Source organism: Zosterops lateralis (genome assembly GCF_965231275.1).
Source record: "Zosterops lateralis genome assembly, chromosome: 6".
NCBI lineage: Eukaryota > Metazoa > Chordata > Aves > Passeriformes > Zosteropidae > Zosterops > Zosterops lateralis.
Window position 1 is genome coordinate 58,283,598 of NC_139761.1, and position 17,729 is coordinate 58,301,326.

Here is a 17,729-nt window from a genome sequence, read left to right on the forward strand (position 1 = left end):
CCCCGGCCTGGGGCCGCCGCGCGCGGGCGGGGCCGGGCCGGAGCCTGGAACGGGGTGCCCCCGGTAGTGAATTCCATGGAAGGTGTGCGGTGACGGCACAGGGAGAGCAGTGCAGTTGGGTTCCCGGGACGTGCCGGCGGCCGCCAGCGTTCCCGGCCCCGCCCGGGCCCGCCGGAGCTCCGCCGGCGCACCCAGATCTGACTCGGCTCGGCTCGGCGGGTTGAAGGAGTCTCTTTCTGGCTCTTCTGCTCTTTCTCCTTCTTTTTATTTTTTTTTTTTTTTTTTTTTTTAACGAAAGAAAGAAACCTTGTCTTCCAGTTATTTATAATAGACTCCAGCATTACCGTATTCAACATTTCCTGTGAATATATGTTATACATCAATCTCCAAGGATTATGTGAGCAGTATAAAATACATTCTTCATAAACGATCATGCAACATCTGCCCAGCTTCTTGCCTTCCTCTGTATTTTTGGACAAGGTATATCTTTTTTTACACCACTGTTCTTGTCCTAGCGTTTATTTCATGAGCTTGTGATGCCGTACATTATAGTGAAATAGGAATTTAAGTTTTTGTGTTTGTAATTAGGCACAGAATTATGTAACTTGGGCAGAATCATAGGGTGGGTTGGGTTAGAAGGGATCTCAGTGAGCACCTAGTTCCAAACCCTCTGCCATGGTCAGGGACACCTTCCACTAGGTCAGGTTGCTCCAAGGCCCATCCAGCCTGGACTCAGACGTTTTCAGGGATGGGGCATCCACAGCTTCTCTGGGCAACCTCTGCCACGGCTTTACCGCTGTCACATAGGAGAAGGGAATACAGGTGACCTGGCCCCTGATAAGTAAGAGCTCTGTTAATTACCCAATTCAGGCTCCCCCCTGATGAGTCACAGCTATAGCCTGTAAAGAGAAGTGTGATAAAAGGGGGTGGGTTTGCTGGGGAAGGGACTCATGAAGGAGGAGAAACCTTCAAGAAGAGTGAACAAGATCATGAAGAATAATCCTGGGGAGAGAGAATCCCTGCAGTGAGGTCAGTCTGGGGCTGCAGTCAGAGCCTGTTGTTGGAACCTGCAGTCAGGGTCTGCAAACTAATCCTTGCAGTCAGAGTTCAGCAGGGAATAACCAGCAGTCAGAGGCTGCAAGGGAAACCCACAGCAGGAGCTGCTGCAGGCAGAGTCAGTGAATGGTTGGAGTCAGGATGGCTGAGCTGTAAAGAGGAATAAACCAGGACCCTTTTCATGCTGTGACAAACACGAAGTCTGTGACTCTGCTCATTTCTACCCTCTAACAAGAGGGCTGCTGCAACACTGTCACAGTAAAGTTCCTCCTCTTAATGCCTAATCTAAATCTACCATGTTTCAGTTTAAAGACACTCCCTCTTTGAAGCCTGTCTTACAATTGCACATTCTTCTAAACGTCTCCAGCTCTATTGTATGTATGTACTGGAAAGGGCTTTAAGGCCTCTCTGGAGTCTTCTCTAGGTTGGACAAGCCCAACTCTCTCAGCCTGTCTCCATACTCGAGGTGCTCCAGCCCTCTGAGGGTCCTCATGGCCCCCTCTGGACCCTCCAGCAGGTCCAGAGGTGCACACAGTGCTCCTGATGGGTCTCACCAGGGCAGAGGGAAGGAACAGTCACCTCCCTGACCTGCTCCTCACTCTGCTTTTCATGCAGCTCACACTGTGCTTGGCTTTCTAGGCTGCAGGTGCACATTGCTGGGTCGTGTGGAGCTTCTCACATCCATGGCCTTCTTCTGAGGACTCCTCTCAATCCATTCTTTGCCCAGCTTGTATTTGTGCTTGGGATTGCCCCAACCCATATGCAGCACCTGGCCTTGAATTTCATGGGGTTCATACAGACCCACTTCTCAAGGCTGTGAGGTCATCAAGAGGGGGTTACTGGGTTTTTGAACTAAGTACTCAACACAAGTCTCAGCTTGTCCTGGGCTTTCTGAACTGGCCATCCAGTCTTACTGTCATAATGAGAGGCTGATGAGGTGCATTGGAAGGTGAGGAGAAGGAGGCTTACCTGCTGCCCTGACCAGAGAGCCTGAGATTGTATGCAGGAGAGCTGTGTTGTGCTCCTGGGAGCTGCAGTGGAAGTACTGCAACATCCCTGCTGCATGGTGTAGTGTGTTAGGAATTAATTTTCTAATTTGTAATGAAAGCATTTCTTTATTTTCTCTCTCTCTCTTTTTATTTTTTTTTTAATATCAAGGTGCTGCTGTTTTGTGGATTAAGTGTTCGGTATTTGTCAAGCTTTAGAATAGAACTAAAGGGATCTCTGTTGCTTGCAGTCACCCATTGTCTCCATCAGATGACAATCCCTGAAGGTAACTAAAATAGATTTTGCTACAAATCTGTTAAGATTTACAGGAAGATTGAAGTGTGCTTGGACAGAACTCTTCATGGAGAAAGAGAGCACACTTCCTCTAAAGGAAGTGTGACCTGCTATAAGATACATAACAGAAAAGATGAGTGGTTCTTTTAATGTGCTTACGTAACTGTTGTAATTCAACACTGACCCAACACCAGGGCCACTTCCTCACCCTTCCCAGCTACAGCTGGGCAGCAGAGAGGAGAAAAAATTAACAAAGGGTTCGTGAGTGAGATAAGGACCGGGAGAAAACACTTCAAGGGCAAAACAGGCGCAATTTATAGCTGCAAAGGGAATTTGTTATTAAAAGAATCAGAGGAGGATAATGAGAAGTAAAATAAGCCCTTAAAACACCTTTTCTCCCCCAGCCCCTCTCCTTCCTACCCAAAAGAGCAGGGAGACAGGACATGGGGGTTTGGGTCAGTTCAACCAAGATTTTCTTCCACTGCCCAGGGAGAGGAGTCCTTCTCCTGTGAGATTCTGGGGTCTTTCCCGCAGGAGACAGTTCTCCCTGAGCTTTCCCATATTTTTCCTCTCATTGTGGCCTGGATATGCAACAGAAATTACTTCATTCACACCTTGCCTGGGTTGCACAGAGAAAATCATTACATCACACGTGGTTCTTTACTAGTTTTTTCACATACTTATTCAGACAAAGCCCAGAGAAGTTCATTGGTTCAATGTTCGTTTGTCCCAGATCACACAACTCTTAGCATTGGATTTCCTATCGGTCATTGATCCTTTTGCCTTCGATGCTAATTAGGTTCTCATTCTTAGTTCTCGTATTGATCTTTTCCCAGACCTTGTCTCCAACAGGCCCGAGGAGGATGTTCAGGCATTGATGTTTTTAATGGTTGCTTATTTCTTGTGCATCTTCTGGCAGCTCCCTGTCCATTGAGATCAGCCCTTGCCCAGGGAACAGTCTCTGGAAAAGAAACTTCCATTCCCTTCCCCCTGGGCGAAGAGGAACAAAACCCCTAACTAAAGTTAGTTTAAAAAGTTCAGAAGTTGCATCATTTTAATAGGGAAGGTTTGTGCTAATGTCTTTACAGACAATTCCATGGGTGAGGGTATCAGTGTTAAGGCCTCCACCAGCTTCAAGCAGCAGCTTTGTTACAGAACATAATTTGACTCCTGAAACAAACAAATGGCTCCAAACAAGCCTGACTGACTGAATTTTGGGGGAGAACGATGTGTTTAAGGGGGGAATATGTGTTAAGTGGTTCAGGAAGGCTGTACCTTCCTAGTATCTAGCCAGTGGGGAAAGGAAGAGGGCAACATATGGCTGGGAGTTTAAAAAGGAGGCTGTGTCCTCCAAAACCTTGAGAGAGAGACCCCAAACGCCAGGGGTAGGTGCCCCAGTGCACTCTCTCCCTTTACTGGAATAAAGCTGCAGGACTCCTCTGTCACCTCTATGGACATTGTCTTTTCATATTGTGATTTTCTGCACAAAAACAACATCCTGGCTGGAATGCTGAATTAATGCCGTAATTCTCTAACACTAAAAAATGCTGTTGGAGAGTTTGGATTTTTTTTTTTCTGTGGATCCTGTGACATTTCTGCTCTGGCAAGCATAATCTTGGTTGTATTTTGCAAAGGGAGACAGTTGGTTCATTTTCCTTTCCAAGGTAGGCAATAATATTCCTACGCTATTGAAGTATTTAGCTAAACTTGCAAGGACTTAAGTGACAAGTGTTTGAAGTGCCTTGGAATTTTGCACTAATACTTCCATATTTCCTATATATGGGGAGGTTTTTAAATCATCTTTTGCTTGGTAAACTAGGAGTAATTATTTATTTAGTAAGATTGTCAATTAATTTGAACCAAAAATGGAAAGCCTTTAATTACAAGAGTAAAAATGTGATATTTCTAAGGAGTTCTGCATGTCTTATGTGCTTATATAGAATATTTCTAGAACATCTTTGAAGTTGTTATACATTGATATTTGGTCTCAAAGTGTACACAGCACAATAAATCAACTACAGTCTATGTCTAAGAAAAATCTGCGATTCTCTCTCATTTTTTGTATAGATATATTATTGTTAAGATGCACATTATGCCTCTGAAATAAGCAACTGACCAGCCAACTAAAACACAAAACCCCCTCCAACTTGTCAAGATCAAAGTCATTTATCCTAATAGGAGGGAGGAAAAAGGATGCATTTCTGTGTCTTTAGGCAAGCAGCTGGAGTACAATCAGCTCTGACAAGAACAGAGTTGAAGATTAAGTGCCCAGCCCTTAATTACAGAAATTTGCCTCTAAAAAGGCAGATTTTCCTTTTGCTCTACATGCATTTACTGCTAAGCATTGTCTTCACTGTGATGCAATGGTACCTGTGTCTGGCTCAGTATTTCGGGTGCAATTGCTGCAGTCTCTGCTGGGCCTGGCTGTGTCTGTGCTGACCTGAGCTGGGAAAGCTGGTTACGCATCCTGTACCCTGAATTCTTGAGGTGCTCGCGGGCTCAGAGCTGTCACAGTCTTTATGGGATAGTCACATCAGAGCACAGCTAAAGCAACAGTGCTGGTCAGCATGAAGGTTCCCGATTGCTCAGTCAGTTCTGAGTGGGATGGAGGAATTAGACAAAGAATGACAGCGTTATGTGGTGTGGGTGATGTAGCCCTGCCGTGGCTGCACATTACCTGTACTGAAGTGGCTCAACCACCTGTGCAGGTATTCTCCCATGTAAGGCTGGTGAAACCCCTTGAGGTGAACCCAAGGAGCAGCAGTAGACCTCTCTGTTCCACCCCCTACTTCCCAAAGAACAAGGCACAGCAGTAATAGAATTAAAAAATAGTTCCTCAACTTGCAAAATTTTATAAGATCACTCAGCATTTTTTACTGCCTTGCTGCACCAGTACCTTCCCCTCTGTTCCACCCTGTATGAATGCACATAAAAGGAAGATCAAAGAAGTATTAGCTGCTGATACATGACTATGAGGTGCCTGGTAGACTGGAAATGTTGGCTTTTTCTCGAAGAGTTCTTTTTGTGACCTTTCTACTATGCTATCATAAGTATCCATGGTAACATGACTGTTCATTCAAGCTGGTACATAGCATCAAATTAACAATAAATACATATTTAAATTAATGTGATTGAATAGGATGTGCTGCCAGGTGTGCTGAAAAAGATTACTGGAGTTGGAACACAGAAAGTCAGAAAGTAATTATTTTTTGTTCTTTTTTGGCTGTGTATATCACCTTTTCTTTTTTTCTTTTACCTCCCATCCTTCTCAGTTTGCTGAGACTGAAGGATGTAATTCATTAATTTAATTTGTATTCACCATGGACATATCTTATTAAAGGACAATACTATTTTAAGAAGTCTTCAATTCATTTCAAACAGTAAATTTCTGTTTTCTGTGGTGAAACAGGAAATTACTCTGCAACAAACAGCTGAATGCAATGACTAACCAGTTTAAACTAAGGAAATTTTTATTTTATGCTTGTGAGGTATGATGTAGTTCCTGGATGCCTTTTGTAAGAGCAGACAGGCACATGGGTGACCAGGCATCTTTTTGATAATGACCACATTTCCTTCACTTGCAGACAAGTTTGTTTGATTGGGGTTACGTGGTGTTGTGCAGAAAGATTACTGATGTTTAAATGTTATACTTTCATATGATTTCCCATCAGGTGAACTTGTATTAAGGTAGGCAATTATCTACACGCTGGAAACAGGTTTAACCAATGCTGATTTATGTAATTTACAATGAAGATCGGGAGAATACAAACACAGGAAATATGAAAAAGGTATTTATTTCTTTGAAGGTCTTGTCCATTGTTTAAGGTGCTGAAAGGCTTTTAGAGATGATATTGTTCTAAATCCCATTCTGGAAGCTATTTCTGCTTCTATATTCAACTTGACACGGGGTGAAGGAAGACCCGATTGCAACAGCAGCTTGTGTGTTCCTGCTTGGCACTAACGACACCTGGCTGTGACCAGCCCTGCCTCACATCACCTGTCTCCTTTATAGCTGCATCACATAAAGGCACCAACTGCGATATCTTGGCGGTGTTTTTACCGCAGCTTTGTCACCCTTTTCCCCTGGCAGTGGGGATTTCTGTCCCCGGGCGGGGAGCGGGGAGCCGGGAGCCTGAGGCCGTGCCGCCTCCCGGGCCGCCCCTGAGGGGCGCGTCCTGCGGGCCGGGCCGGAGCGGCGCCGGGCGGGCTCTGGGCTGGCTCTGCCTCCTGATCCCATCGCTCCCGGAGCTCGCATCCCGCTCTTCCCTTCCTCACGGTGTCTGTCTGTCTGTCTGTCCGCGCTGCAGGTGGAAGCTCCGGGCAGCTCCCTTGGCGAGGCGGGCACGGGCGGTGTGAGGAGCGGCGTGAGGGACGGAGCGAGGCGAGCAGGGCCAGCATGGGATCCATCGCCGCCTATTGCGTGCTGCCTCTCCTCGCTGCCCTGGTCTGTGGCGCCGGGTGAGTATCGCCGGCTGCTTCTCCTTACCCTGCTGCCTTTCCTTCTTCGCTGCTTTGAAGAGAAATAACACAGGTTTCAGATTTTACCGGGGCATTTAAGTTTAGAGCGAAGATCGTCTCTTACCTGTCTCGCTCCCCCTCCTGATCGTGCCAAGATCGAACGTTCTCTTGGTATCGTTTGTTTGGGGTTTTTGTATTGGTTGGGGAATTTTTTTTTTGGATTTCTTTTTTGTTTCTACGTGGGTTTGTTTAGGTTTTTGTTTTTGTTTTTAATGCTGAGAAAAAGATGCTCCTGTATAACTTGACCCACGGCTTGTGGGATGTAACAAGGCAGTGACAAATGTGAGCTTTATATAGAGGGCAGTTAAACCAGAGGGAGCCTATTTCATTGTAAAGAGAGGCAACCAGCTGAAACTGAGAACACCCAACGTTTTCCCTTATAGAGCGCAAAAAATCTAAAAACACTTGAACATTCTCATCTCAGTTATGATTCTGTATCTGGATAAAGACCCGCCCGGGGCTTTTTTTTTTTTTTTTTTTTTAACCATAAGATATTGTAGTGTTATCTCAATGCCAGTAAATATATAAAAAGTTGCTGCAATCTAGAATAATTCCTTTCTGTGAAAGTGTGAGAAAATATGAACAAAATCTGTTGCAGCTTAAAAATGAACCTGATCTGACCATGCAGTGTTCTGGTAAGATAATGCATTTGCTCACTTGCTCAGAGATAGCATATTGTCTATGTTGTCAGTGTAATATGTTCAGCAAAGAAAAGATATCGCTGAGACACGTTATCCCGTTGTCTTGATGTACACAGATGAGAAATTAATCTTGGCTACAGAGCAGATCTGTGATGATATTGCTCTCTGTTTAGACTGCTCAATTTCCAGTTCTTCATCAGTAAATCAAGCCCAAATTTTGGCTGTGGTATTTCTCTGCTGTGTTAGAATAATAACACAGAAATAAGTGCATAATAAATAGTAATGAGTCTATAAAGCATGTTCTTGGAGGATATATGCATGTACATTTTTCAGGGAAATGTGGCTTTTTCCTTTATGCTGTGTCTCCTGTAAAATGGGCATGAAAGTAGCCTTTTGCTGAAGCACTGCATGTTTTAAGGCTTAATTGCTCACTGAGATGTAGAAAGAAAAGAAAAAAGATGTGCCTGTAACATAGTCAAAGACAGCAGGAGCTACATACACAGGTAAATAATAACTAAAAATCCGTGAATGGGAAAATGTCCAAATATGGGGAGAAATCGGGAAATTGCTTCAATTACCCAGTAACTTCCTTATTTCAGAGTGGGTTTTTATTGGCACAAGGAGGGTACTTTTTTTGGGAACATTTCTGATTAGGGGTTCCATAGTGCTGGTCCATATGAACCATGCCGATGTGCTTTGGAATATAACACTTGGAGGAATATATAGTGGTTCAATTCTTCTGATTTAATAAAACGCCTCAGGAAACTTTCACTAGCAGTCATGTGAATTAATTTGGATTAATAATTTTATGCTCATTGAAGAGCGATGCATCCTTGGAAGAAGAGTTGAAATGGAGAGGAAGCACTAAAGCAGCTTTTGCAGATGCAGGTTTGTGTCTTGCATGAGCTTGTGCAGGTTTAACCTGTACTGAAACGCGATATGGAAAGCTTAAAAACTGTCAGAACATTCCTGAGAGTGAAGGTATTTAGTGTAGAGCCCTAAAACTGAGTCCTTATCTCCTTGAGCAGATGTTACCAGTGTCAGAAATGAAGCGTAGCTAATTCCGGATAATTGTAAAAAAACTAAGAAATTCAAATCCTCCCTCAGCTTCCAAAAAATAGTTGGAAAGAATGTCAAGAACTTGAAAGTGGCATGTGGATGCTAATTAGGAAGATGATAATTCTGAGGAGTGTGTGTATTTTCATAAGAGTGCAATGTTGTGGCTTGTGGTGGTTTACATTCTCATGTAATTGAGAGATCAGTGGGAGAGAAATTCCAGTTAAAATTCCACCCAAGTAGAGTATGTGTTGCGCAGTGAGTTTTGGTGGCAGATTGGTCATCAGGTTAGAAAAGGAGACTGAAACTCCTTTGTAGAGTTGGAGATCTGTAAAAGTCCTGGTCTATTCTCTTCAGCAGTCATTTGGTTTTTAACTGGCTGTGTAGAAGATGGAGCAGCTTTTCAACAGCGCATACTGGAAGTTTAAAAAGTGCAATGCTGTCAACATGCCATTTGCTGGGAAGAGATTATGCTTTAATCTTCTTCAGCAGAAGGCAGCTCTGGCTCTGGCAGTTAATACTTGTTGTAAACCTATGGCTGATTCATTGGTTGGATCCAACAGGGGAGGTTTGCAGGACTAGTCTTTCCTGCAAAACAGCAGGGTGCAATGTCTTACCGTGTGAAATTGCTTAGCTGAGGCAAAACTGTCACTTTGCAGGACAGTGCTTTCCATCATGAGGGTTTATTTATTTTAAAAGTTTGTACTCTGTTTCATACGTTGGTACTGAAATGGGTGAACACAGTACTTATTGCAGAGGTGGACAGCTCCTAGATTTTTGTTCCTTGTCAGGTGGTGATGTCATCTTTTTAAAATCACGTCATGGTTTTGAAAGATCTCAGCATGTCTTCAAGCCTTATTTCAAACAAATACAAGTTGATGAGTTAAGCTACGTTAAGGCAGCATATAATCTTTTCTTATTTGATAACTTTGTTAAGAAGAGGGAAGTACACAGCTGCCACCATTATTTCATAATTTTATGTAACTTCTAAACTTGGTCCAAAATCATATGCATTAATCAAATGCCCATAAAATTACAGGAAGTTCATGGGTTTGTAATGAACGACCTTTTCTGCATTATCTAAACTGGATTTTGGGATGGCTTTGTGGCACAATGATAAGCTTAGTCATATTTCTTGTTGGTTGTAGTGCCAAAGAGGTTGTAAGATTATATTGAATTTGTCTATCCACTTACACATGTATGTTTGGATGGCATAAGTCAAAATTACTGCTCTAAAATCAGTCTCTCAAAATGTAAAGTGGAACATTTTTGAAGATGAATTTAGCTCAGTAAAAATTATGAAATTTGTGTTTTCCTGTCCACTTTTATATTTCCTTTGACATTTCAATTTTGGCAGATTTACTGTGATAGATTTCATATGTTGATTTTTATTTTTTTTTCAGCTGATGCTGAAGACAATACAGGGTTTTCATATGACATCAGAAATGAGTCTCACTGCCCTGAGAGTTCAGGGAGTAGACCCAGTGTACAATAAGCTCAGGGTCTTATTCCGTGTACACGTGTGTGCTTTTGTGGCCCCAGACCCCTTAGCAGTGTGACTGGGATGCTGCTTGTCCAAGGGAATCTACATGAGGGCAGTCACTGGGGTCAGGAACTAAGGTTTATGGTCCAGATGATCTTGTCTAGTGAGACCTCCCTACTTTTAGCTGAAAGGACAGTTTTCTGACTATTATTTGAACATTACTGTTGAAATGCTGTATACCAAATTTTTTTTTTGTCTATACAACAAAAGTATAACTCGTTAGAAGAAGCCTAATGTTAAACAGTGTATTCCTTTCTGTCCACATGTGAAATATAAGAAAGATACAAGACTCTGAATAATTTGATTGAAGTAGAATGCTTAATAGCAGAGAGCAGGACCATAAACTCAACAAGATGCACTTCAGTAACAATTTTAATATTTCTACTGCAGCAACTTACTAAATGCATGTAAAAATAACAGGGCTGTAAAGGGCAGAATTTTTAAATTGTAGAGAAGCAGCTGGTGGTCTTTCTTTTTTTCTCAAAGTACAGTTTATTGCCAGTCTTACTGCACTGGTGTTACAGAGCAATCTGTAACACAATGTCTTCAGAATAACACATCTTCTGTTGTGTTATGCAGGATAAAAGTGCTGTGCTCATTTCAGGTTGGTTAATGCATGTGCAGGTGTTGATCTGGTGTATGTCTATTGTTGGAAGTGATAAAAATATGATGAAGTTATTAATTAAGCTCGAGAATGGTTGAGCTTTCCTTGGGTGTATTTTTAAAGTCAGCTATTTTCTTTACATTTGTTGATTATGGTAATTATTTTTAAGGGATATGAAAATAATTTCCCTCCTTTCAGATAAAGGTGTGTAAATAACTCAGCCTGTGACTTGAGGAAAAGATAAAGAGGAACATGTCTGATGTTACTGTACTGGCATGGAGTGGGAGAAAGTTGAAAATCCTTGTTTCTAGTTTTCAAGATCTTTTTGATCTTAAAAACCCAGGCTACAATTGGCTGTTGAAAGTACCTGTTTTTCATTTAGACTGATGTGATAGTAGATGGAACCCTTCCTTATAGACTTTGAAGTTTGAGGCTCATTGAACCTTAGTGTTCTTGGCTGTAGCCAAAGCATTGTAACATTCTCTCTGGCAGGTAGCCAGAACTGATCCTCACTTGTGAGATCTCAGCCTAAGGTCCAGTAGTGTCCTTTCTCTTCCCCACAACTGAAGATTAATTCTGCAGAGCAGTAGTTGGCTAATACTTTAGGAGAAAATATGATACGGGGGTTTTTTGCTGTAGATTCTTAATATCCTTTCTGAATTCTTTCAGAAATGCAAGGGTAATAAATATAATTTTTCTCCTGCATGGAGTTCACAATTCTGTTGTCTGAATTATCTGGGTTCTGAAAGCCTTCTGATTTCTACCAGGTGCTTGTTTGGTGAATGGCTTGTAAGGATTTATATTTGAAGTACAGATATGTAGTATTTAGGATGTGACTTGTGGCCATGTTACACCTGTCAACTGTGTGCTTTTGTCACGGGCTGTGTATAAGCATAGTGGGTGCTTAAACCAGTGCTGCAACTCCATAATTTCGTGGGATGTGTTTGTCTTGATGGCTTTATTTTTATGGCTTACAAGAAAGTGCCTGACACAGCAAACTAGAAGCTACTTGCACCTTGCTGCCAAAGGAACAGAGAAAAATTCATTGGCAATATCAATGGTGCTCCATATATTTGAGATCACGAACCTAAGCTAAAAATCCACAAAGGAAGTCTCAGTTTGACCAGAAAAAAAAAATTCTTTTGTGATATGGGAACATAACAATTGAGTGTTATGCTATGTATAATGCATTTCTGCCCAGGAGACTTACCCTGGAGTTACTTTTGACATTTTAATGTATTCTTTGTGTTTAGAAAAATTAGTGTGCTGGCACTTTCCTGTGTCTGATTTATTAAGTTACAGTAAGGACAGAAGTTAAGGATATCTTAACCTAAATCGTAATCCCTTTTTCAGTGAGATTGTGAGCTCAATATTATTCTCTATATTTAATAGAAAAGTGTTCACAGACAGCCTTTCTTACAATGTACCATTCTGCAGACAGAGAAGTCTCATTTATGCCATTTATGTCAGTGGCAGTGTTTCTTCCCATTGTCTAGTTTTGCCCCGTGGTTGCACCTTTTGTCTTGTAAGGGTCAGATTGCAAGTAGTCTGTCTTTGGAAGTCGAGTAATATGTTTGTCAGAAAGCAAAAAAGATTTTTCATATCATCTTTCAGTCTTTATACTGTGAAAAGGTTCAAGATGTGTATTGTTATATTTGCTATTTCAAACACATTGGGAGGCAAGTACCTTTTAGAATTACTGAAGAATAAATATGGCATTTCATCAAATAGCAATTTTTATGTGCTGCTGTAGTTTTCTTTACTGTCTTTCCTTACTTACTCATCTTACCCTTTACATAATTCCAGTGGAGTTTTTTTTTAACGTTTACTTTTACTGGTTTTTATCTTGGCAATATTTTTTGTAGTGTTCTCTTAAGTTTCTGCTGTATTTGTAGATACAAACAATTCTTCAGTCAATCATTAGAGAAATCAGTACATGAATCTTACAAACTGAAGAAATAGGTGTACAAAGAATTTCTTCATATCTTACTTGGTGATATTGATTAATAGTTTCTATGGAAAAAAAAGTTGAGAAGTGTCAAAAAATTCTGGTGTGTTTTGTCTTCATGTGCTATCTTAGGAAGAAAAGACTCATTTGCTGCCCAGCTAATTTATATTACCCAAAGTGTTGATTTTCCCAGCCATTGACACAGTCTTGTTGTTGTTTATGAATTTTGTCAATTTGTGGTCAGTTTCCTTGCAGGAAACAGGGTTTGTTTGCATTTGCCAGCTATGGAAGTGAAGCTAGTTGAAAAACAAAGTAAACCTACTTTGGACAAATTGAAGCACTTAGAAAACAGAGCATGTATTTGCTGAGTCACATGTAATTGCAGAGCTAAAACCTTTCCCTTTTAGCTGGAGGTGGAACTGCAGCAGAATATCTTTATCTAATGTCTCCATATAAAAGTCTTCCAGGCCACCACACCCCTACCCATGACCCAAATATGTGCTCTTCCTTTGACAGCTTCAAAACACCTTCTGTGCAACAACAGGGAAACAGGGATTTGTGGTGGGTTCAATCTCTGTAATTCACCATAGTGAAATCATACATAAACAAGTCATCACTAGTTTCTTGGGGTGTTCATATAACTTATTTTAGCAGTGGGAGGGGAGACAAATTACCTGGTGTAAGTGGCAAACAAAACAGTTTACTCATGCTTTATATTGTTGAATTCTCTGCAGTTGATAGAGAATTCTTCAGGTGATTCTGTGTTTTTGTTGATATGAATGACTACAGAAGTGGGAGTCGTGACTTTGTAGCTCAGAATTGCTTGGTGAACCCAGAGCAGCAGTAAGCCCAGCAGTTATATGTCCACCATATATATGTCATCCTCATCATGTCTGAATGATTTTTCCAGCCATGTATTTGTTTCAGGCCAGTCTGTGACAATAAACGTGGGGGAAAAATCTGCGATTTTACTGAAATGTGGAAAAGGAAAAATATGTGGAAAAATTGAGCTGACAAGACAGAAAAGCAGCAGCTGTGCTTTGGGTAGCATTAGACTGTTAAGAAAGTTTCTTCCTCCTGAGGCAATGTAATGAAATGTGTGCTCGATGTGCAAAGAGAGACTGTCTCTCTTGAAAATGGAGAAATAAAATCAATTTTATACTGCTTCACTTGGGTTCTTTTTGCCAAGAAGTATTTTTCAGGATGGGGTGAAACTCTGCAAGGGTGCAAATCAAGGAACTGTGTCTAAGTGTGTAGTAACTGAACCTTTAAGATGTTATCCTGAAACTAATCAGTTGATAATTAATTGTTATTTGCAGTGCCAAAATGTCCAAAACAGCCCCTGTATTCTTACTACTTATCAATGGCTGGCATAGTCCATCAGTCTGCTGTACTTCCACCCCTCTGTTCTATGGAGAGTACAGAAGGTCCTGGTATTTCCTCCTCTGAAAAAAGCTACTTTGATTTTTTTGTTGTTGTTTTTTATTTGTTTTCTTCCCCCTTCCGTGAAGGGAGCCAACATTTACCAACGGACCAGAGATCTTTAAGAGCCTTAATACCTGTAATCTGTGATGGATTTTCTTTCAAGTGAGCTGAAAGAGTCTAATCTGATGACTTTTGAATTTCAGAAGGGGACAGCTGGTTGACTGCGCTAACCTTTTGAAACTCTGAATGTAAACAAGACCTATATTCTTTGAAATTTATGACTATTCTTTAGGTGCTTAGTGGTATGGGGGATACTAGATAGTCCTGGTTCTTAGGAATCCATCCTGACCTCTTTTAGCAAGCTTAGCCTTGCAGCTGTCTTCATTTCACCCTCAGTCGAGGAGTAAGATTATTGGGCTTAATGCAAAGGGTAATTAATCTGTAACCATGGTGCCTGTGAAGTGAGGAGGGGTCGGAGCCCATTACAGCATTGCTGCTTTCCTTCTGGTTCCTTAAGCATATTTAATGTTGCAATTAGTGCAGCCTGTGCAGTTTAATTTGGTGAAAAATACTGCTTTCTGTGAGATCACTGCATTCATATATGAATATATATGCACTCATATATGAAAAATACACTGTCCTCAAGTGCATAGATAGTGAATAGAGACTCATCTGATTTTTTGTTTACCTGTAAAACCTCTCTCTGCTCTTCAGTACACAGATGTGCTGTATTTGGCTCAGGAAAGTTCCTGAAAGCAGACATTTAATTTATTTTCTGTTCCCGTTTCAAACATCCTAGTTCTTTGCCTAATTTTAAGTCAGCTAGAGTTCCTTCGGCACAAGGGCAGATTGTTATCTGCTACTGGGCACAGAAGGAATTAAAATGCTGTAAAAATTAAATAGCAAGATCAGTTTTAAAGAAATTACAGTCACTCCATTTGACTCAGAAAAAACCTTGTATTTCTATCTGTTTTAATGTCATAATGTGTAGTGTTGTCAGTTTCATATGTACCTAAACTGACAGAATTTAAATAGCTTCTGAAAATAGCTAGGAAGAAATACAGGACATGTATACCAGAACTAAGGGTTTAAGGAATATCTGTTCCCTTTGTATGAGATGACTGGCTTCACTGGCTTATAAAACATAATCCCAAATGTTTAAGGCATTGCCATCAAATAGGTGACGTACAGGAGTTGATGCTGCAGTCAGGTTTAAATATTTCAGTGTGCACTCACATCATATGTTCCTTTGCTGCTTAATCTTGCTGATAATGCCACGTGTTAAGATTGTGCTGTAAAATGTGATGGGGAAACTGTTCCCAATACTACTCAGTAATTAGAGGAACATGAAGTTTTTATCACACCAGACACCTTGGAAGCAGTATGAAATAATTTAATCTGCCTTCATTCTTTCTGTGTCCTAGGGAATTAAAAGATCCTTAAGGTAGTTTTTGCCATTCCTGTGGAAGAATATTCAGTGTCTGTAACAGAGGCTTTGTTCTTGTGAATATTTGCAAGGGCCCATCTAAAGAAATAAGTAGATGTGTTTTCAGAAATTCAGCTGCTGAATAGGTCGGAAACAAACATATAGATGTGAGCAATCCCCCCAACCACCTGATTTTCAAGGAAACCATTGAGAAAAATCACTTTACAGAGTCAGATTTGTGAAGCTGCCAGAGCCATTCTGGGACCTGATAGGATGAGGTATCAAAGGAGGGTGATGGGAGAACAGTCTAATTTCAATGCCTGTTAGAAGGAGGTAGATAAAAAGGGACATTATGTGGATGGATAAGTTGAAATATTGATGCTGTTCTAGAAACACACTGTTGACCTGTATCTTACCAGATGCTAACTGTATCTGGGTGCTGCTCTTTCTAAACAAAGATTTTAAAAAATGCTGTTTGTGTAGAGAGACAATATTGGAGAGGAGGAGACTTTTTAGGCTGTTACTATTTGAGACTTAGAAGTTATAGTATTGACATAGTTTTAATTCTTTAAAATAAAAGCTTAAATTTTTTTTAAATATGTCTTAAAAGTCTCCTAATCAGAAAGCAGTACAAAAACTAGCACTTCCACTTCCATTTTGGGCAATAGAGCAGGTTCTTTTGGTGCTACAGATACCTGTGCTCCATACATTTTAAACTTCATACATTATATATACCTAGTGCTAACTTAAGGGTAAAATGTTTGGGGTTCTGTGGATGACACTGCTTTTTAGGCAGAGTATCTGTGTATGTATGGAAATCTGAGTGCTCATTACTAATGACACACTAATGAGGATGGAGAGAACTCCTACCTGGTCCTTGTTAATTTATGGCAGTAAGAAAGTCTCCTTATCTGGAGTAGGTACCAAAAGATCGTTGTGGATGCTGATAAAAAGAAATCAAAAATTGCAAAATTGTAATAAGTCTCATTGATATATTTTTTGTATGTACATCTGCTTCTACAGAATTAAATACTTCAAAACAGCTGGGTTTTTTTTCAACAGCTAAAGCATCAAATTTGGCTATACTTTTGCAGATAAAAATACCAGAATATTTCTACAGATAACATTGGTTTGGTTTTTTTTTATATTCTGCCACTTCCTTCAAATGCAAGAAACTATATTGGAGACAAGCACCGTTTCTGGCAAATACATTTACCTGGAATTACTCTGCCAGCTTCCACTTTTGCAGTCTTTCAGCTGGGCAGTTGCGTTTCAGTGTATAAAAAGATACTCACTTTTTTTAAATTCCTCGTATTTTAACAGAATTTCATATTTATGTTGATGATGGCCATTAGTCCCTGTCATTATGGCATAGGTCACACTGCTGAAAGAGAAACTTTAGCAATTGGTGTACTCTTAAAAGCTCACTCATCTCTTGGCCCTCTTGGTGTGTGTTTCTTGGTGGCCCATTTACCAGCATAACCTTCTGCTGCAGCAGCATCTGACATCCTGAAGCTGTTCCAGATAACTCCCACAGGGATGGCAAGCAGTGGGTGCTTTTGCAAAGCCTCTCCTCTTGACAGGCTCTGGAGCTTTTGCAGGGTGTGCATGGCAGGTAACCTTGCAAATCTTCTTTAGAGGAAGATCTGAATCTTTTCAGACTTCCTTTCAGTGCTTTTATGTTTCACCTGAGTAGGAGGAAGAGCTTCTTTCCTGTGCAGGGAAGACTGGAGTCTCCCTTGGAATAGAGAAGGTAAGCCGCCCCCCCCCCCCCCCCCCCCCCCCCCCCCCCCCAGCCCTTTTCCAAATTATTATAAATCTGCAATTAAAAGGCTGTCAGGCAAAGATTTTGGGAGTGGGTGTAGCAGTTCTTTATACAAATGTTGTAGTACAAAAGAATAAGCAAACAAACAAGGAATCTCAGAAAACCCTGACAGAATCAGAAATACAACCTGACACCCTGTTGGTCAGGGTGTTGGAAACAGTCCAAAGTCAGCCCTCCTGTAGTGGCAGATGTGTCCTGTTGGAAGCAGAGATGGTCTTGTAGAGAAAAGGGTCCACAGATGGGTCTGGTCTTCCTTTGGGAGTCCCATGGGAACACTTGATTTGTGGTGACACTTGTGGCTCCTTTTTATCTAGGTGGAAATGGTTTGGCTCCTCCTCCCCAGGTGCAGCATCTCACAATGGGATGATGTAATGTGTCATGTCATTGGTGAGCTTTAATGGTCCAT

General features: G+C 41.0%; 1 protein-coding gene across 1 annotated transcript in view; it reads left to right on the forward strand.

Annotated features, from left to right (window-relative positions):
• Window positions 1-6,526: 6,526 nt before the first annotated feature.
• Window positions 6,527-17,729, forward strand: part of LUZP2 (leucine zipper protein 2) — a 76,453-nt gene continuing 65,250 nt past the window's right edge. Inside the window, exon 1 of the mRNA XM_083863116.1 lies at window positions 6,527-6,795. Within this exon, the coding sequence (XP_083719242.1) occupies window positions 6,734-6,795 (62 nt within the window). The 5' untranslated portion in view covers window positions 6,527-6,733. The remainder of the gene's footprint in view (window positions 6,796-17,729) is intronic.